Genomic DNA, 21,394 nt, shown 5'->3' with positions numbered 1-21,394 from the left:
CTAATTTGCATATATATTTATACTAATAAAAAAGTAGTCCTTTTGTCATGTGTCATTATATTAGACATCTTAATTAATATGATGTCACTTGTCAATCTATTAGTTCATCATTTTAAATTTATTAGACATCCCAATTAATGTGATGTTATTTGTCAATGTATTTATTCTCCATTTTCAATTTTAAAATTTATATTATTGTTTTCATTAATTCACAAATAAAAAATGTCTAATATATATTAAAAATTAATTTTATATATTTATTTGAATCAACGATTATAATTTCACATAACTAATAAAAATATCTCGTAATTAATAATTTATTTAAAATAATTAAATTAATAATTTTGAAGTTTTATTATAAAAAATTAATTAATTTGATATATATATATATATATATATATATATATATATATATATATATATATATATATATATATATATATATATATATATATCAAAATGAATATGTGAAATTTGATGAGTATAGAAGGAAATACATGAAATACATGAATAGTCAAACTGGAATGAATTCAATGAAAATGAAAAACAAATTGAGCAACTGAGGCTTCCTAAATATATAGGATCAATCAATAACATATCCAAAATTGAATATGAATTAAAAATTGAATAAATATTTAACACATAAGAATTGGAAATCGAGTTTGAATTCCAAAGATCCTAAAATAGAAAATGTATTATAAGATGAATGTGGTTGTAAAATCGAGTTTGAATTCTTAGAAATTAATTAACTAATTTTAAATTATATACATGAAAACATATAAAATTTAAAAACATAAGGAAACAAATTAATAAGATACTAAATACTTTATATAACATGTAAATCAGAATAGTTAATTAAGAAAATAAAAAATTACCACAAAATGATAAATGAAAATTGATTTTAAGAATTAACTAGAAAATTACATGTTTCAAATTGCATGTGAATATAACAAATGACAAAAATCATTTTTATTAATTAGAGTAGATGTGTCTGTAAAGAAATTCAATTTATAATTACTTATGTAATGTATATAATAAAATCATTAAGGTACTTAACAATTTTAAACCGATTACTATACTTTTATAAATGAAAATTACATGATTTTAATATTTTTTCATTATTATTATCTAAGTAATCTCAAAATGTCGATGTTATTTATTTATTTATGCCCATATTGAAATAAAAAAATAAAGAGAAATAGTAATTTGTCATATGAAACATTTAAAATTCTATGAAATAAAATTAGAGATACCGATGTTTTGACTTGTCGCTAAAAGCGGATAAATACAAATAATGATAATCAAGTGTCATTTTGTTATTCTTTCTAAAAAAACCGTCATTTAATTTATTTTTGCTGATTAAGTGGTAGAAAGTTTTTTAATTTTTAAAAAAGAATCATTAAAAAGAACATGATCCATTTTAAATGTAGAATATAATCTACTTTTTATAAAGAATAAAATAACTTGGGCCATAATACCATATTATTCTAAAAAAATAATTTGATAAATATCTAGTGATTTATATTAATTTTCATGTTTTAGTGATTAGATTAAATTTATAACAAATTTCGCTGCCATATAAAACTTTATTTTCAAGTTTCAGGGGGGCTAAATGCAATTATAAATTATTGAAGCATAAACTGAGAACATTTAAAAATCAAGGGTTATGTCGTTAAAATGTTTCCCGTCACCTGTATAAAATTATAGATATCAATTCAATCATCCACAGTCCCACGCGACTGTCTCCGACATCTTCGTTTCTTCGATCACGATGGCCATGGATGACGGAAGGGTAGCTCTTCTCGCAGCAAAAAGGAGAGGATTCACTCGCAGCGCCTCCCACGCTTCCGATGAACTCCAGAGTTTCCGATCATGGCTCCGGTGGATGTGTGTCGATCAGTCTAATGGTTGGACTGCTTCGCTCTCGTGGTTCGTCTTCATCATCTTCACCTTCGTCGTCCCTAGCTTTTCTCATTTCTACCTCGCTTGCAGCGATTGTGATAATCGGCATGCCAGGCCCTATGATAGCCTTGTTCAATTGTCTCTGAGTGGTATCGCTACGCTGTCATTTATTTCGCTCTCGCAATTCGTGAGGATCTATGGACTTCGTAGGTTTCTGTTCTTTGATAAGCTTTGTGATGAAAGCGAGATCGTTCGAAAGGGGTATACAGAACATCTCCATGTAAGCACTCTGTTTCTCATTGGTTTTATGTCGTTTTGTTCGATTAAGTTTTGGATCTCTGGTTATGACTTGATTTGAATGTATATCTACATTAACTTGAATTAATTTATGAAATGCGAATGAAAATGATTAGTGATGAGTTATTGATTGTTGTTTTATTATTTTTCTTCTTCAGCGTCATCGCGTTTTAGGATCATTCTGGTGCGATTAGTTAAATTTTGCATACCTGGTTAGGGCTTGATTAGAACAGATTTCAGCTTTTACTTGAATTACCGAATGAATTAAACGAAAAGGACGATCGGCGTTCAGAAATTCATCGCCATTTTATTATTTTCAAGTTCATTGTCATGCCATAAGTTTTATGATTCATTGATTTCATTCCATTGCACAAATCATACTAGTCTCCTAGCGGATTATGATTTATGAAGATCGTAATCCTTGGTTATTGGGAGCTTCCTGTTACATTTGTTGATTCTTCCATGATTGATTAAATTTGGATCTTTAGTTAAGACCTGATTCAAATCAACTTCTGCTTTAAAGTGAAACGGTGAATGAATGAAACAATAGGTATTAAGAAACCGCTTGCCATTTTGTCATTCCTATTCACAATCATCACAAATTAGGATCATTCTACTGCCATTCATTTCATTCTGATTTACATATTACTATGAAGATCAAATCCTATATTTAACAAGCATCCCTTACATCTAAAATGCAGAGATCTCTCAAAATCCTCTCCATCTTCGTTGTCCCATGTTTTGCAGCCGAGAGTGCATACAAGATCTGGTGGTATACTTCAGGTGCAACAGCCATTCCCTTCTTAGGAAATGTTATAGTGAGCGACTCAGTAGCATGCATCATGGAACTCTGCTCATGGCTCTACAGAACAGTGGTGTTTTTCCTAGTCTGTGTTCTCTTTCGCCTCATCTGTTGCCTTCAAATCCTTCGTCTACAAGATTTTGCACAAGTCTTTCAAGTTGATTCAGATGTCGAATCTGTATTAAGAGAACATTTAAGGATCAGAAGGCACTTGAAAATCATAAGCCATCGTTATCGTGCTTTCATAACATTTGCCCTCATCATCGTCACAGTCAGTCAGTTCGCTGCACTTCTTGATACCACCCGCAAGAAGGCTGACCTCAGCATTTTCAAATCCGGTGAACTTGGAGTAATACTAATAATCTTTTTTTTTTCTTTTTTTTTTTTTTAAATCTGAATGCTTGATGTTTAAGTCATGTCTTTTTATGGTTTTTGTTTGTTATATTATTGTAGTTGGTGTCTGTAAGCTTGCTTGCGGGGTTAATGATATTGCTAAGGAGTGCAGCAAGGATCACACACAAGGCACAAGGGGTGACGTGTCTGGCTGCAAAATGGCACGTGTGTGCAACAATTGACATCTTTGAGTCACCGGAGGCGGATACAGAAACCCCAACTGCGGGTGGTGTTTTTGGGCTCCCTTTTGAACCACCGTCTTCTGACTTTGATGATGTTGGTAGTGAAGAAGATGAGTTGGACAACACAAAAATCATACCTGCGTATGCTTATAGCACAATCTCTTTCCAAAAAAGGCAAGCCTTAGGTACGCTTCTAAAACCATATATCAGTCAGTTGTCACATCATCAATATATTAATATATATATATATATATATATATATATATATATTTTTTTTTTTTTTGGCGTATATATGCAGTGACGTATTTTGAGAACAACACAGCAGGGATAACCGTTTTTGGGTTTATGCTGGATAGGAGTTCGCTACATACCATAGCCATGATAGAAATGTCCCTCGTCTTGTGGTTGCTTGGAAAAACCATTAATGAAATTTCATGAAAACCATATCTCATATATCCGCCACAAAACAAAAAAAAATAACAAATGCATGCTTTCGGAAAACTTGTTATCTTCTAGTTTTGCCAAACGGACTGAACCAGTCTGGTTCAGCCTCAGTTTCATCATGTGCACCAAACGCTACTTGAATGTGTAGAAAGGGGTGGAGAAACTCCAAAAAAGGGAAAGGTGTATGGAGAGCCATTTATATGCTTTGTTAATTATTTGTGTTGTTTCTTCTTTCTTTCATTCTTTTGTTATTTATTTCATTGCTGCGTTTGGTCACAGAGTAAACTAGTATGTAACATAAATGCAGTTGGTGATATACATGTCGTATCCAATTGCTCAGCTCTATGTATGGTTTTGTTGAAATCGGACTAAATATATCATCATATATATATATATATATATATATATATATATATATATATATATATATATATATATATATATATATATATTTATTACGGATTTCTGTTTATTTCTTCTTGCTCAATATAATGTTTCATGTCTGATCCCATTTCTCAAATTCCTTGTCATCATTGGCACCAAAGTTGGTTGATTCCATATCTAATGATGGAATTGAGGATTTGGAAACTTATAGTCGACAAGAGAGTACAACTTGTACACGGTTTTTGTTTTGAGAATTTGAAAGTAATTATATTATATAATTCTAAGGTTAAGAAGAGATTAATGTTGTTTTTATGATTTGCTTGTTATATGATCTCAATGGGTCTTATGGAATTATGAGCTTTAAATGATTATTCCAATGGAACCCATCGTTAGAATGGAATGAAAGGATTTCTAAATTAAGTTATGTCTCAATTCTCAAATGTTTTTTATTCAATAAAATGATTCATGAAAGTGTTTGGAAAATATGGAAATGGAAGAAACAACAATTAAGCTTACAATCACCATACAATTGGATCTAGGCATCTTGATACCATTATTGAGATTTGAATCATGTAAGGAGGAATGGAATTATGTTAATGCGGGTTGGGATTAGAATGTATTATGTGTTTAAAAGTAATGTAAGAGAATCATGGATGATCACTTATCTATAAGAAAGCAAGCTAGAGATAACCATAGTCATTGAAGACCTTAATGTGGATGAGTAATGTCTTGGTGAGTTCACTCTTGAACTTGTGAAACCATTAATTTACGTAATGGTTAAAACTTGAATGAAATGTGATTTAATAATTATAAAATAAGTTCTTAAAACTTAATACACCCCTTAGAGTCTTTTGGAAAAGTTATAGGGGGTTTCGGGTGCATTGGGACGATGTAGGATGCTTAAGTAAGATCTTAAGGACGATTTTGTCTCACTTGGCAACACACATGCCTTGTGTCCACCAAGGCAAAATCCACAAGGTGAGTAAATTCGAGTACATGTCCATATCAAATATTTCAATGAAAATTTTGGTATTATTTATGCAATTTAAATATATTGTTTGCTATATGGCCTCTATGGCATGCTTTTGCATTGAATGAAAATCTTATTTTGGAAATGTTTTGCTTAAAAATGCAAATATTAGTTTATGTCTTGTTTGGGCATCTTACCTGTGTATATCATGTTGGGATGAGTTTGTACACTTTGAATGATTAATTTCCTAAAGTGTGAAGGTTATAATACCCTCGAGCAACCTACATGGTGGTCATGAAGAAAGAAAGTCTTGGCATTTTAAGCATAATGCTTATGGATGGTAGTTGCAACTCCATTCCATGAGAAACATGTTGATTGTTGCATGTTTTTCGTAAATGTTATGTTTAGGATTTGTTCGTTAGTTGTGACCTTTGTGGTGTTGACTTCACATATTAAGTCAACCGTAACAGGTTGAAGCAAATAACTTCTACCTAGGAATAACCTTATACCACTTGGATCCCTAGTATATAAGAGACCTTATTTGAGAGTATAGAACTTGGGTTGAGAATTAGATGCATGTGCATGTGCATTGTTTTTTATTATACAATTCCTTTTAACACTTAAATATATATTATGTTGAGAAATGACATGGAATGATTTTGAGACTTTTGAGAAATGTTTTGAATTGGCTTTTGATGAAGAGGAAAGTGTTGGAGGCGATTGTTTTGACTGTGATTTGGGGACCATGGAGATATTGGAATAATGTAAATATATCATATCGTCAATTTTCTAAGAAGCATTATATTTTGACAAAATTGTTCAACTTTTTTTGCAAGTTTGTCAATAGGTACAATAAAATGAAAATCGAATGGATTTTGTGGTTACAAAATTGATTATTAATATCCGTATGTAATTTTGTTCATTTCTAGCTGCTTACTGGTTATTTCTAATAAAAAGTTGGTTGATATTTTTTTTTTCACTCTAAGTAATTGGTTAATAAAACAATAAGACAACAATTTCATGTTTGTTACAAAAAACCATATGTGATTGACATTATATGTGATACATAACACTCTATAAATTATAAACATATCTCAAAAAAGTGAAACGAAAACTAAAAATGATAATATTCAAAACCTTTGAGAAAACATACAAGTCAATTATTGTAACTTTGAATATAAATGAATAAGCATTCACAAACATAAGAGATCTATATTTCTTTTGTTAATTGAATTATATGAACATAGAAACTTGTATATGATTGGTGGTTTAATAAATATATGAATTATTTCCAAACAATTTCTATATGGTAGATGAATGTTTGGTTCATTTTAAAAATCTCTCATGCGGATATCCATATGAATAAGGAACTCAATAATTAGATGCACAATTTGTCCTAAACTAAATATAACTACTTTTGGAAGTTATGCCATAGAGAGTCAATCAATTGGGAAGGTCAAACAAGACATGTTTGGTATGAATTACATGTAGGGTCGATGGTGTTTAATCGGAGAAAACCAGAAATTGGGCAATTTTAAATGAAGTTAATTTATTTATTTATGATACTGTTTTATATTTATATCTTTTAAATAATAATAATAAAAATCTGTAAATTCAAGATCACTCAAAGGTTTGGCGCCTCGCACGACAAGCAAGGGGCAAAAGGGCAAACAAAATATCTTGACTGCAGTTTTCAACTTAGCAACGTCGGCGAGATCTGGAAATTTGGGGATTTTGGTAGATTCTCAAGTGCTGTATTTAAGAACCCTGATCTGGAGTCTATTAGAGAATCTGTAATCTGTGTATTCATAACGTTTGATTAAAATGGAGATTGATTCAGCATCGATTAGTCGGTGCTCTGCAGAACACCAGAAGATCTACAAAGACTGGTTCAGTGTAGCCGATTCAGGTTTCATTTCTCGTTTTCTATCTTCTTCGTTTGGTTTAACTGTTTTTTATGCTTTTTGATCTTAATCTGTACTATTTTTAATTCCAGATGGCGATGGACGCCTCACTGGTGGTGATGCCACGAATTTCTTTGTCATGTCCAATTTATCTCGACCAGATCTCAAGCAGGTTTTGATCTTCATCTCTATTATGCTCTAACTATTTTTTTTTTTCGTTCAATGGAACTGTGGATTATTATAAACCCTAGGTTCTACATAAACCCCTCTTTTATCCGAGCTTGAAAAGAACAGTGGGATGAATTTATTTAGCTATCTCGCCATGTCTAAGGGTTTTACGTCCTCAAGTTTTGATCATTAATTTGATTGCTAAGTGTGCTCATAAGGGCACCGATATTAGCTTGTAGTTCTCTTTCTGCTCTTCTATCTTTGAATCCCAATCTGTTCTAACTATTTCTCTACGCTTGTTCATACTACTTCTTAAGGTATGGGCAATTGCAGATTCTAGACGACAAGGCTTTCTTGGCTTCAAAGAGTTTATTACTGCAATGCAGGTAGTTTTGTTAGCTTTGTCTTCTTTATCTTCTATCCACCATTTCTGTATACATGACTGATGATCCTTTTCGGTGTGTGTGGTGATTGTAGTTGATTTCTATGGCACAAGCAGGACACACATTAAGTGGCGACCTCTTAAATTCTGATGGTAAGCTGTGTAACCACATCTTCTTTTCTTTACACTTTTAACATGTAAATATGTAATATTCATACCTTTGATTACCTTTCTTGTGTTCATGTTATCTTACAATGCAGTTGATTATGAAAATTTGAAACCACCTGTGATGGATGGTCTGGATGTCTTACTAGCTGTATGTATACCTTTCTCTCACCTCAGCTGTATGCATACCACTATGAGCCTAAAAACTAAATATTTTTCTTGAAAATTAACTTGTTTGTTAATGTACGCAGAAGAAAAAGCGTCCAAAAAGTGATCCTGAAATGAATGGTAATCCTGAGGTGCAAACTTCATCATCATCTAGTTGGTTTACTTCTTCAAAATCTGCAAAGAAAGTATGCTTTTCTGTTCTACTTCTCATTTTATTTACTTTCTACTTCTTAAACAAACGAGTCACCATTAAAGTATATGTTTTCATCTCATATTATTTATGCATTATCAGGTTCCTTTAACTGCTGTTACATCAATCATTGATGGCTTGAAGAAGCTGTACATTCAGAAGCTGAAACCTTTAGAAGTCACATATCAATTTAATGATTTTGTTTCTCCTTTATTGGTAAATTAACACCAACCCATAATCCCATATATTATAAACCATCATGTGAACTATCAACCTTTTCCATATTTCCTTTTTATATAGTTTTTTCAGAATCTTACCATGTTCATATGTTTTTGTAGACAAACAGTGATTTTGATGCCAAACCAATGGTGATGCTTTTAGGTCAATACTCAACAGGGAAAACAACCTTCATCAAGCATTTGCTTAGAAGCAGCTATCCAGGTACCCCCCCCTCTCTCTCTCTCTCTCTCTCTCTTTGTTATATGACTTAAGTTTTGACCATTTTTCTAACAGGAGCTCATATTGGACCTGAGCCTACTACAGATAGATTTGTTGTTGTTATGGTATGCTTTCTATCTCCATTTTACTTTTTTGATATGATTCTTAATTGCAGTTTGATATGGGTGTCTAGCAATCTGTTCAAAATTCAAAAAGGGTAAAAATGTCATTTTTCTTTTTCCACAGAATGGACCAGATGAAAGAAGTATTCCAGGAAACACTGTTGCTGTTCAAGCAGACATGCCATACAGTGGTTTAACCAATTTTGGAACTGCTTTTTTGTCAAAATTCGAGTGTTCTCAAATGCCACATCCCGTTAGTTTCCAATTTCATTACAGATAAAAAATTATTTTTATTTATTTATTATCTTTTAAGTTTTTGACATGTGTTATGTATTTTGTGAATAAAAAAAAGCTTCTGGAGCATATTACATTTGTGGACACTCCTGGAGTTTTATCAGGCGAAAAGCAACGCACACAGAGAAGCTATGACTTTACAGGTGTCACGTCGTGGTTCGCTTCAAAATGTGATCTAATCTTGCTTCTGTTTGATCCTCATAAACTTGATATCAGTGATGAATTCAAACGTGTCATTTCATCTCTTAGAGGAAATGATGATAAGATACGTGTGGTGTTGAATAAAGCCGATCAAGTCGATACCCAACAAGTATGAAATCATTTGAAAAAAAAAAAAAAAAAAATCTAAATCTTATACTTGTTCATGTTTAATTAATTTATTAATTTATTGTAGCTTATGAGGGTGTATGGAGCTCTTATGTGGTCCCTTGGTAAAGTTCTTAATACTCCAGAGGTTATGCGTGTATACATTGGGTAATCTTTCTACATATAAAAACACGCTGAGTGTAAAATGACCATTTTACCCTTTTGTGTGATTGATCTTTTTTGTTTTGTTAGTTCCTTCAATGACAAACCTATAAATCGAGTGACTGCTGGCCCGATTGGAACAGAACTATTTGAGAAAGAGCAAGATGATCTTTTAGCCGACTTAAAAGACATACCTAAGAAGGCTTGTGATCGTAGGGTGAGTTTATTTATTTATTTATTATTTTTTTTATAAATAGATTTTCGAACGCAAGAGAATTTTTTATTCTATATATTTTCCATTTTTCGATGTTGTTTACGTACAGATCAATGAGTTTGTGAAACGTGCTAGAGCTGCAAAGATTCATGCGTTCATTATTAGCCATCTTAAAAAAGAAATGCCTGCCATGATGGGGAAGGCTAAAACTCAACAAAAACTCATCGATAACCTTGAAGATGTTTTTGCAAAGGTTCTTTCTTCTGTGACTGTGTACTGTGTACTGTGTACGGATACTGATGGGGGTTTTGTGAACAGGTACAAAGGGAGCATCATTTACCGGCGGGAGATTTCCCATATGTAGAAAGTTTCAGGGAGAGATTGAGTGGGTACAATTTGGACAAATTTGAGAAATTGAAGCCTAAAATGATCCAGACTGTTGATGATATGTTGGGATATGATATTCCCGACCTTTTGAAGAATTTTAGGAATCCCTATGATTAAGATTTGTGAATGTTTTATAAATTATGTACCGTGGTGTGTGATTTCTACTTGTTTATGTATTAATGGATAGAATTGAGTTTTGTTTTGTGATTAATGAGTAAAATGATTGGTGATATCAACAAAAAGGGTTTGTAAAAGAATATACGGGTTGAAATAATTGAAATATATTTTATGGAAAGGCAGAAATTATATTAGATGACTAGAAAGAGCTAGACAAAATTAAATGGAAAAACTAGCAAACCCAATTGAGATTACAATTGGTGTGTCTATTACTAATCCACAAGAAACATTATCATCAAAGATAGTTAAATTAATGATATATTGATCTAAGAGGTTAAACTCGGAGGATGGAAAACCAACAAATTATTGTTCTTGTTTCGTATTTCAGATACACGAGTATCACAATGCAAATTTAATGATTTACAAATAGTAAGAATTTTTTAGAGCATCAACCGACTTTTAATAGAAGAACCTAACAATGAGATAGAACAAGCTAACGAATAAAACGAGACATTACACAAGCTAACAACACTAATCATGCCAATCCAAGCTAGCAATCTTTGCTTTAATAAAGAGGTTAACTGAATCTCATCGTCATCTCTATGGGACTCTTCAAGTTCTTGAATCTCAAATTGTTTCTAGTTTCGAAACGAGCAACACATCACCGCTTGAGCAAAAGCTCTATTATTTATTTATTTACTTTTGTGAGTCCAAAGGGATATCAAAAGAGAAATTGTTGAAACAAACTCAAATGGGAAAAATCAACACCAAAACGTGTAGCATAGAAAATTACATCCCTCCGGATCCCATTATTCACTTATTTGAGCATCTTGATTAAAGGCTAAAGCAAAGAGCCTCTCGAACCGCTCCCTAAGAGGAATATTCAAGCACCAAACATCCTTCTACAAGATAATCAAATTGGGTCGATTCAGTCCCTCCTTTAATCCCCCGACGCCAATGAAAATTACATCCCTCCGGATCCCATTATTCACTTACTCGAGCATCTTGATTAAATGCTAAAGCAAAAAGCCTCCCGAATCGCTCCCTAAGAGGAATATCCAAGCACCAAACATCCTTCTAGAACCTTGTTTGAGTCTCACCCCCACCACTCTATACATGTAATTAGAAGGAATACAACCATTCTCATGGATGTGATTAATGGATCCTACAATCTTTTGCCAAACACCCCCTCCAATTCCTATTTTCGTATCTTCCGAAAAACCATCACCTTCCCCATGACAAAATTTGACAATTTAAACCCGAAGAGCTTCATTGTCATTAAGAAACCGCCACTTCCATTTATAAAAAATGCCGAGGTTAAAAACATCCAAACTACCAACCCCAAGACCTATAAGTTTTTTAATTAAAAAGTAAAAATTTATTATAAAGGTTTATAGTTTTATGGGATAATAACTTAGGAGGGTAATAACATTTCCTGTTTGTCCATATTAGGTCCCCAACGTATTTTTTTGTGTATTTTACACCATTAAGGTTGTTATAACCGTTTATAAATAATCCTTTTACCGGCTTCTTCCTGTAAAAGGACTATTTGTAAACGGTTATAATAACTTTAATGGTGTAATACGCACAAAAAATACGTTAGGGACCTAAAATGGACAAACATGAAACGTTATTATCCTCCTAAGTCATTATCCCTTTATTAAATTTCATATGTTATTTAAATTTAATAATAAATGCATATCAATTTCATTAATGAACTTTCCTTATAACTTCATATTTTTAAACTAAAATCTCATTAATTTGCTTTGATTATTTTATCTAAATGATTTGTTTAAAATTAAAAGAGAAAAAAAAAACACTTTAATTTTAGTAATTCGATATTTTTCTCATTTTTCTTATTAATTCAAATTTCTCAAATGTTTATACATATTTAATTGTTTTAAATACACCCATGTAATACATGGGGCTCACACCTAGTGATGAATAAAACAAGGCATTACAACGAGATAGAACAAGCTAACAACACTAATCATGCCAATCCAAGCTAGCAATCTTTGCTTTAATAAAGAGGTTAACTGAATCTCATCGTCATCTCTATTGGAACTCTTCAAGTTCTTGAATCCCAAATTGTTTCTAGTTTCGAAACGAGCAACACATTACCGCTTGAGCAAAAGCTCTATTATTTATTTATTTATTTTTGTGAGTCCAAAGGGATATCAAAAGAGAAATTGTTGAAACAAACTCAAATGGGAAAAATCAACACCAAAACGTGTAGCATAGATTTTAAGAAGCTGCAAAAGAACGAATATAACAATTAGACAATGTAAATACCAGATGAATGAGTTTCAGATGAGTTCCAAATCTGAAAAAAGAAAAATTAAATGCATAGTGGGGGTGAACAAGCACAAAACTATTGTTTCAATCATGATACAATTATTAAACGAACGGGATTTTCTTGTTCATGTTCGTTCGTTTAACAAATTACTTTGTTCATGTTCATTCATTTATGTTCGTGAACATGCTAAACGAACATAAACGAACAAACATAAACGAACAAAGCTAAAATAAACACAATTGAACATATATGAACATAAACGAACATATAATATAGCAATATAATGAAAATTAATTGAATATAGATGAATATAAATAAACTTAAACGAACGTAAACAAACATCATAAACGAACGTTCACGAACATAGATGAACGAATGAGACCATTGTTCATGTTCGTTCGTTTAACTAAACGAACGATAATTTTTGTTCATGTTCGTTCATTTATTAAATAAACGAACATAAACGAACTTCCTGCCGAACAGTTCACGAACGGTTCGCCAAACGTTCAGTTCGTTTACAGCCCTAGTTATAAGATATCGTTTTATGCCAACTATATAATAGTAAGTGTCAAATCTGTATTAATTGTGTAGTGTGCATGACATGATGAATAATTGCATCAACTACATGTTTTAAGGGTTTTTTTTTGAGTGTTTTTTGAACTCTAAAAGTGCTTTTAGATAAAGTGTTTATTGGCTTATAGTGGTGGTATAATGAGTTTTTTAAAAAGTGTTTATATTAGCTTTTACGGTGAAAAAACCAATAAATCGATAAGTTAAAAAGTGTTTGGCTTAAAAAATATTTTTTGAAGTTATTTTGGTTAAATTTAAAAAATATTTTTTTGAAGCTAATTAAAAAACTATTCTAAAAAGTGTTTTTGAGTTTGCCAAACAATTTTTTTGATTTATTAGCTTTTCAAAAAGCCAATAAACCAATAAGTTGTTTTGAAAAGCAATTACAAACACCCCTTATATGTACTAATATACAATTTGACTGACAATAGTTAGTCTGTTGTTTGTCATTTGTAAAATATTGCCTATATAAGGATTATTGATCATATGAAATAAAACAGAACGAAAATTTGTGAAACGAGTTTACTCTTTTATTTGTCTGTTGAAGTTTTTAACTTTTGAATAACAGATCATATATCCCAAAAAATATCATCCAATAACTTGACAAGCACAAGCCGACGAATATCATACAACTCAAAGATCACATCATTAGTAGGGATGATACGAAAATTTTAAAGATATATGTTATGTTATTCAAAAGTTAAAAACTTTACAAGAAATTTAAGTAATTACACAATAGTAAAAAAATATTAAAAAAAATTAATTACGATTTATTTATCTAGAATGAAAAAGTAAAAATTGGAAAATATGTGTTACGAGACAAACTGGGCATATGTACCAAGATGAAAGATAAATCCACAATAACTTTTCATATTAATAACTTTTCATATTGTAAAAGAAAATTGTTTTGAGTCTGATGTGAAATTCGTACAAAGTTTAGTGGCTATTTTGAAAATTAAACATACATGATTTAAATAAGCCTAAGGCGACCACCAGCACTTGCTCTCTTCTTCAACAGGCGGACTGCAAAAGATCTTACAAGTTATATACCCACCGGCGACGAGTTATCTCTGCGAAGAACCAACCTCCCTAATCCCTATAGACCTCATTTGGTTTGGTTGCTTTATAGGTGTAAAATCTCTGGTATGATCCCTTAAATTCATATACTTAAACGTTGCAGCTGCCCAATTCGTTTAAATGTTGTAAAATTCACTTTTAGTTCGTATAACTGTTATACACATTTCATTTGATAATCATATGAGCACGGCCATCGTCTATTGTGGGTTATTCAATGGTTGTTCTTTCATGCTTTGTACTATTCGGCAGATAGAAACAGAAACCCCAAATGAACACCAGGTGTTCGATGAAATTCCCAAAAGAAACATCTTTCATTTTTTTTTTTTTGAATCTATGTTAACAAATGCTCCTTTTAAAGGAGGAAGTCGTTCTGTTTTTTGGTTTATTCAATTGCATTTCTTTAAATTGCTGTAAAATCATATGTTCATCTTAAACAGCGACAATGTTACCACAACGGATGAAGAAGGGTATCATGGATAACCCGAAGAAACTTGCAACCTTGATTGATCTTGTTAACTTGCCTTCGACACTAAGAGAATTTGTTGGACAATCGCAAAGTTCTAGATTAGGTTGTTTTCGGCGTGTTTGGTCCTACATAAAAGACAACAATCTCCAGGTATTACTTACTAATCTTCTTAATTTCCAACACTTTCTTTTGTCTTTTCCTTTTATTTTCATATATAGTTAATATGTCAAATATTATTACAAAAACTATTACTAGATTAATGTTACTACTGTTGTTCCTTGCTATTAAAGATTGGAACTTTTTTATTTGTGTGGTTTGATTTGTAATCATTAACCAAATTGTTGAGTTAATTTTTTTTTCTTATGATGGTATTTTTGTAATTTAGGATCCAAAGAACAAGAACATAGTCCATTGTGATGAAAAACTGAAGAGTATTCTATTGGGAAAAACTCAGGTGGAGCTAGAGGAACTTCCTATGTTGATCAAGCTGCATTTTCCTAAGAACCAAAAGTGATTAATGTACTGAAGATGATTAAAAAAATAGTACTATTAAATAATAGTAACCAAGTTTTATAGTATATGTTTACCCCAAAACTTTTTTTAAGAAATTTTGCTTCTAAAGTTTCCTTTCTGCTCAATTTTTATGAAATCATGTTAAACTATATAACCTGCTTGACTGATGACGTGGCAATGATATGATAATGATCAGACAAATAGTTTAAATATTATTAAGTGGGTGTTTGGGATTGCTTATTTGAAGTGCTTATTGACTTAAATATGGAGTTTTTTTTTAGTGTTTTGATAAAAAGATTTCATCAGCATTTATTGACTTAAATAAAGAGTTAATAAATTGGTTATTATACATATAAGCTTTAAATATTTGAATACAATTTATGTGGATTTCAACCCGATTTTTTTATGGATACATTTTTGTAGGGATGATTACTCAGCATGCCGAGCTCAACTCACCAACTTGGTGACCAAATGCTGAGAGTGAGAAATTGAATTGACCAATGGGGTGGTTCGCAACGACTACTTTCTCATTATTTATTTCATTAGTATTTTTTATTTCTTTTTTATAAAAAAAAAAAACTCCTATAAATACTACCACCTTACCCTTTTATCTCATCAAAATCATTTTACAACTCAAATATTTTCTCTTAAAATCTCTTCTTCGTCATCTTTATCGAGCATGTTTGATACCTTGTTTGAAACGACCATAAATATCAATCAGGAGGCGGAACAGGAACAGAAGATCGATGAACTACGGCAACAAAATGCAGAGAATGCACGCCGGAGGAAGAGAAAATACATACAAAGATATCGTGAGGTGGCTAATGAATGACTTATGCATGATTACTTTGTTCAGGACATCACGTTTCAAGGATATTATTTCCGTTATCGGTTCCGTATGCATAAAGCTCTGTTTTTGCGTATCATCAACAACATCATGACAACATGTTCATTTTTCAGCAAAAACGGGATGTTAGAGCTACAGTTGGTTTTTCTTCTATACAAAAATGCACCATTGCAGTTCGTCAATTAGTGCTTGTCACTTGCTCCGATGCACTAGAAGAGAATCTTAGGATGTCCAGATGTACTGATATCCAAGAGTTGTATGTTCATCATTCAAATGTACGAACTAGCCTTCACAAATTTTGCAAGTATGTCATGAGATTATATGGTCCACGATATTTGCGCAAACCTACATGTAGTGATATCCAAGAGTTGTATGTTCATCATTCAAATGTGTACAACTTTCCTAGAATGTTTGGAAGCCAATATTGCCTCCACTAGGCATAGGGTGGTTGTCCGAATGCTCATAAAGGGCAATACACTCGAGACGATCATGGTTATCCAACCATCATAAATGAAGAGGTGGCCTCACAAGATTTGTGGATATGTCATGCATTCTTTGGCTCTACTGACTCCCTCAATGACATTAATGTTTTTAACATGTCTTTCTTATTTGACGACATGTATAAAGGGACTGCACCAGATTCTTCCTTTCAAGTATCTGGAACATTGTATAGGAATGAGTATTATCTTGTCGACATGATCTATCTGAAGCGTGCTTGTTTTGTGACGTCATTATCTTGTCCAAATGATCGCAAAATGTTGAAGTTTAAGAAAGCTCAAGAGAAGGCGAGAAAGGATGTTGAGCAAACATTTGGGGCTTTAAAAAAAAGTTGACATATTCTTAAATATCCCACACCTTATTTGGAGAAGAAAATTAGTGAGGTGATGTATACTTGTATCATATTGTATAATATGATTCTCGTAGACGAATTAAATGCAAAATGTGAGTATAACGAAAACGAGATCATTCCACCGACACAAGCTTTTGAGGTTGGAAACCCGGAGTACTCGGTGAGGAGAGCAATAATTCATGATGTTGAGACGCATCATGTTCTTTATAGGGACTTGACAGAACATATTTGAAACGTCGACCATATCGATCTTAACACCCAGCCGGTCGACGATTTGGAAGGTCAATTTTCTGATGAAGATGTCTTTTAGATCTATCTAGGTTTGGTAATTTTAGTTTCTATGTTTTTTATTTTTAACTCTTAAGTGTTTTTTTTTGTACTTTTTGTTGAAATTTAATGAAATTGTAGTTTTACATTAAGTTAGTTAAATTGATTATTCTTAATATAAATTAATTAAAAGAAAAAAAGAATGACAAATATAGCAACCCACGCTATGAAAATGACAAATGTGGCAAGAAACGTGACAAATATGATATGATGTTGATGTTGACCGTGACAAGTATGACACCACACTCTCCAGCCTTATTAAAAAGGGGAAACCTTAAACCCTAAACCATATGACACCTCAAGAATGTAAACATCACCAAATTCCACCCAATTATAGCATTCTACTTTCAGTTTATTTCATGAAATTATTAGAAAGAGGAAACCTTAAACCCTAAACCATATGACACCTCAAGAATGTAAATAGCACCGAATTCCACCCAATTATAGCATTCTACTTTCAATTTATTTCCTACCGAGACTATAAAAATCGACAAAATTGCTATTGTCATCGAAACAATAATATCACAACAAGAAAAAATAAAAGTAAAATGCCATAACAAACAAACAAATAAAAATAAATTGCTATTTCTCACATTCAATAAAAATAACAATTTCATTGTTCAATTATCATCATCTCCTTCACTTTTCCTCTCAAAGCTCACACTTCTAAGACTCTTTCTATACTGAGGAGATGTTAACCTCCTTTCTAATGGCGTTTTCCTCTTACTTACAACAAACCGATTCACCCCCTTTCTCATTGGCATAATCGATGGAAAATCTTCATCAGGAATTTGACTTAATTCAGAAATATCCTTAATCTGTGCAACACGTCTGAACCACCTTTCTGCCTTAGCCTCTTCAGACATATCCAACGGATCAGATTCAATCACTGCTGACCCCTCTAAACTTCTTAACTTGTTACCTGATTCTTCACTTACTAGGGTTTTGTTCCCAATTGATGACCTGGAATCCACGTCATCAGTTCCTGTTTTTTCTTTCACACATGTGTTACTGTTATCATCTTTCTTGGCAAAATAGTTTGGTGGAAATGGGACAAAAGGAACATAGGTGCTAGAACTTGGTTGGTGTCGTTTAGGAGAAAAGGGTATTTCTGTCTTTTTGTTTTCTTCATGAGAAAGAGAAGTTTTTGGGTCTGTGACATTGTGCAAATCTTTCATCTTCTTGAACCATGTTTCTACTTTTTCTTCTTTATCAGGATCTTGAGTCTGCTTGCTCTGAAGATGATTGGAATTGTTGCTGTCTATGGTGACAGGAGAGGGGGCATTTCTGTCATTTTGTCCTCTTTCGATTGTCTTGGTATATCTTGAGTTATCAACTGGTCTGAGCTCCTCACATTCAAGGCATTTAGTATTTCTTGCAAAGTTCATGAAGTTGCATCTGCTCAAAAAGAAAAACTCTATCTGTTCACATGTGTAAATCAAGAATTCCTGTATAATGAATCAAAACATGAAGTGTAACTTACTTTGGGCATATCCAATCACCTTTCTTCATGGTAATATTTGGTCCGAGATTTCTTGAAATTTGTTCTTGATACTGCTCTGGTGATCCAACTTTACAGCTTATATTAGCCATTTCTTGTAACAAGTTTCTGACAAATGATACAGTAGCTTCCTTAATGTTTCTTTCAGGATAAATGATAGGATTGCTTGCATAACTTACTATGCACTTCATCAAGTCTACTGGTCTTGCTTGGAATGATCCCCCTGACTTCAATTTGATATAACAAATAAGATCACAAGCAATTTGTTATGATTGAATGAGACAAACACTATCAGGAGGGAACCTGTAAGAAGGACCTAATTCTTCTCTCGGTTTCATGGGCATCTTTGAACAGAAATGGATAGCAATCATTGATAAGCAGCTCGATGTCCTCCCTTCGAAGCCACCTGAAAGAGGATTCGAATGAACAATTAGATGTCGAAATTGTTCTCGATTTCATTTTTGCAATTTGCATGGGAGCAAATGAAGTAGAAATCTAGGGTTTAAAATTCCATAAGATTGGTATGATATGATGTATAAGGAGATGATATTTAAAAGAATAGAAAGAAGTTCGAATTACAAACCCTAAGATTAAAGGTCTATCACGAGCAAAGGCCAAACAGGAATTCGCAGCAGCGACAAACTCCATTGATAATTTCTCATTCGCAACAATTTCATCCTCGATGTTACTGCTCCAGTTAATGTAACCTAAATTGGATAGAGATTCAAGTAGGCGGTGCCACTCCGGCCATGGATGAGACAGTGAGACTTGGTAGTCATTAGCGGGAATATGATTGTAATCTTGCCAGGTATTATCAGTCGCTCTGGAGTAAAAACTATGCGCGAAATTGATCGGAATAAGTGAATTAGTGCGAGTGAAATGTATGAGGTGGTTGGAGGCAGTGTACAGGGTTGCAACCGGGATGGCCGGAGAATGACGGCGAGCCAGGCCGAAGATAGCGAAAGGGCGGTGATGAAGGAGAGATTTCGGATAAGTTAAGTGATAGAGCAGTCTTGACGAAGCTCTAACCATTTTCTCGGCGTACTGGGAACAGCCGGCGACTACCGTCGATGGAAATGTCACCGGAGGAGAGTATCTGGTAGTTAACCTAACACAGGTCACTGGGTATCCACCCGGAGTACCGGAAAACCCGATATTTATTCTTTACCGCCGGGTGGGAGGCCCAATTTGCTTCGACAAAAGCCCGATATAAGTTGTTCTTAGCTCTAATTCTATAATTATAATAATATCTAGATGAGACCAAAAAAACCGGAACCGAACCGGTCAATGAACCGGAAACCGGTTTACCTCCGAACCGGTTCAGCCTTGAACCGAACCCCGGTGAACCGAACCGTGAGACCGAACAAATTCGATAATTTGACCGTTAGGACCGGTTTAATAAGAACCGGTTTTTGATCCGGGTTTGAACCGTTTTTTTGATCCGATTTTGAACCAGTTTTGAACCGGTTTTGCATATTACCTTTTTTTGTCTTATTCTAATGGCTATATAGCCGTTTATGGCTGTTAGACACTCGATTTTTGGTCCCTTTTGGCCATATTCCCCAATATTTGATAGTATAAATAGCTATTAGATGTTTTGGGTTAACCAAACCTCAAAAAACCTCTCTTACTTCAAAAAACACTATTAATTCAAACAATGGATTCGGCTTCCATTGGTATTGGAGATTCATCAAACAATCCTACCGTTGTTAGCATTAAAGAAACAAATAGAAATCCGGCTATTTGGTGCAACTATGATTTGTGTGTAATGTCGAACGGTACAAAAAGAGCGCGATGCAAGAAATGTGGTGCTTTTTTTAATGTAGAAGGGAATTCGATATTGAAAACTCATATGACAAAAAGATGTCGCGCGGTGAAATTTGGGCCAGGACATAATCAAACAACAATGACGAATGATGCAACATTGTGGAGTTATGATTTGAGTAAAGTTCGGGATAGGATGGCGAAGTTCGTGATTCAAGAATGTTTGCCTTTTAACCACTTCGACAACAAACGATTGACTTCACTCATCCAAGATACTCTCCAACCACGATATTGCTATGTGAGTCGTACTTCTATTAGACGTGATTGTATTGAAATGTGGAAACTTGCAAAAAATGAATTGATTTTAGGATTTCAATCTTTAGAAACCGGTGTGAATTTAACTTGTGATGTTTGGACGGCTCTTCACGGTTCACCGGATGCGTACCTTTGTGTTACCGCTCATTGGATTAATCCAACTAATTGGGTAATGATGAAGCGTACGATTACGTTTGAATTGTTTGAGTACCCGCACACCGGTAGAAATTTATTTAAAATTTTAGATTGTGTGATCAAAACTTATAAACTTGAAGGAAAGATTTTTTCTATATCTTTTGATAATGCTTCAAACAACACCGTCACGGTTGGACAACTAAAACTAAAATATAAACCAATTTGCGATGGTGTTTTTTTTCATAGTCGATGTGTTGCACATATCATTAATTTGGTTGTGCAAGATGGATTAACTAGCACTGAAACTATAAAAAATAGTTTCAAAGACATGCTAAAAGATAT

The 21,394-nt window shown here is 33.0% G+C and overlaps 4 protein-coding genes across 4 annotated transcripts; 3 read left to right on the top strand and 1 right to left on the bottom strand.

The window, feature by feature from the left end:
• Positions 1-1,719: 1,719 nt before the first annotated feature.
• LOC145017447 (uncharacterized) lies at positions 1,720-4,383 on the top strand. The gene is made up of 4 exons (XM_078975476.1): positions 1,720-2,182; positions 2,901-3,350; positions 3,455-3,761; positions 3,875-4,383. The coding sequence occupies exons 1-4, from the start codon at positions 1,772-1,774 to the stop codon at positions 4,012-4,014; spliced, it is 1,308 nt and encodes a 435-aa protein (XP_078831602.1). The 5' UTR covers positions 1,720-1,771; the 3' UTR covers positions 4,015-4,383.
• Positions 4,384-6,993: 2,610 nt separating this feature from the next.
• On the top strand, positions 6,994-10,585 carry LOC145017679 (EH domain-containing protein 1-like). Its single transcript, XM_078975668.1, has 15 exons — positions 6,994-7,283; positions 7,371-7,450; positions 7,764-7,832; positions 7,924-7,981; positions 8,089-8,144; positions 8,245-8,346; positions 8,454-8,567; positions 8,690-8,792; positions 8,865-8,914; positions 9,036-9,164; positions 9,264-9,515; positions 9,600-9,679; positions 9,764-9,890; positions 9,997-10,140; positions 10,206-10,585. Exons 1-15 carry the CDS (start codon positions 7,199-7,201, stop codon positions 10,389-10,391), a joined length of 1,635 nt encoding a protein of 544 aa, XP_078831794.1. The 5' UTR covers positions 6,994-7,198; the 3' UTR covers positions 10,392-10,585.
• A 3,660-nt stretch (positions 10,586-14,245) lies between these two features.
• Positions 14,246-16,456, top strand: LOC145014019 (SWIB/MDM2 domain superfamily protein). Its single transcript, XM_078972372.1, has 3 exons — positions 14,246-14,400; positions 14,772-14,950; positions 15,186-16,456. The coding sequence occupies exons 2-3, from the start codon at positions 14,777-14,779 to the stop codon at positions 15,312-15,314; spliced, it is 303 nt and encodes a 100-aa protein (XP_078828498.1). The 5' UTR covers positions 14,246-14,400; positions 14,772-14,776; the 3' UTR covers positions 15,315-16,456.
• Positions 16,457-17,906: 1,450 nt separating this feature from the next.
• LOC145018369 (zinc finger protein VAR3, chloroplastic-like) lies at positions 17,907-20,008 on the bottom strand. The gene is made up of 4 exons (XM_078976267.1): positions 19,422-20,008; positions 19,142-19,244; positions 18,821-19,065; positions 17,907-18,735 (listed from the first exon to the last, which is right to left on the bottom strand). Exons 1-4 carry the CDS (start codon positions 19,868-19,870, stop codon positions 17,958-17,960), a joined length of 1,575 nt encoding a protein of 524 aa, XP_078832393.1. The 5' UTR covers positions 19,871-20,008; the 3' UTR covers positions 17,907-17,957.
• Positions 20,009-21,394: the final 1,386 nt, after the last annotated feature.

Source organism: Lactuca saligna, chromosome 9 (genome assembly GCF_052625555.1).
Source record: "Lactuca saligna cultivar CGN05327 chromosome 9, ASM5262555v1, whole genome shotgun sequence".
Classification (NCBI taxonomy): Eukaryota; Viridiplantae; Streptophyta; class Magnoliopsida; order Asterales; family Asteraceae; genus Lactuca; species Lactuca saligna.
This window is presented reverse-complemented; position numbering and strand designations above follow the sequence as displayed.

Bases quoted from the DNA above. Each gene is read 5' to 3' on its own strand.
- LOC145017447 (XM_078975476.1), top strand. From the start codon at position 1,772: ATGGCCATGGATGACGGAAGGGTAGCTCTTCTCGCAGCAAAAAGGAGA. The intron at 3,351-3,454 runs GTAATACTAATA...ATATTATTGTAG, and splicing joins TCAAATCCGGTGAACTTGGA to TTGGTGTCTGTAAGCTTGCT. The intron at 3,762-3,874 runs GTACGCTTCTAA...GTATATATGCAG, and splicing joins CCAAAAAAGGCAAGCCTTAG to TGACGTATTTTGAGAACAAC.
- LOC145017679 (XM_078975668.1), top strand. From the start codon at position 7,199: ATGGAGATTGATTCAGCATCGATTAGTCGGTGCTCTGCAGAACACCAG. The intron at 9,680-9,763 runs GTAATCTTTCTA...TTGTTTTGTTAG, and splicing joins GTTATGCGTGTATACATTGG to TTCCTTCAATGACAAACCTA. The intron at 10,141-10,205 runs GTTCTTTCTTCT...TTTTGTGAACAG, and splicing joins TTGAAGATGTTTTTGCAAAG to GTACAAAGGGAGCATCATTT.
- LOC145014019 (XM_078972372.1), top strand. From the start codon at position 14,777: ATGTTACCACAACGGATGAAGAAGGGTATCATGGATAACCCGAAGAAA. The intron at 14,951-15,185 runs GTATTACTTACT...TTTGTAATTTAG, and splicing joins TAAAAGACAACAATCTCCAG to GATCCAAAGAACAAGAACAT.
- LOC145018369 (XM_078976267.1), bottom strand. From the start codon at position 19,870: ATGGTTAGAGCTTCGTCAAGACTGCTCTATCACTTAACTTATCCGAAA. The intron at 19,245-19,421 runs GTTTGTAATTCG...ATCCTCTTTCAG, and splicing joins GATAGACCTTTAATCTTAGG to GTGGCTTCGAAGGGAGGACA. The intron at 18,736-18,820 runs GTAAGTTACACT...CTTTTTGAGCAG, and splicing joins GGTGATTGGATATGCCCAAA to ATGCAACTTCATGAACTTTG.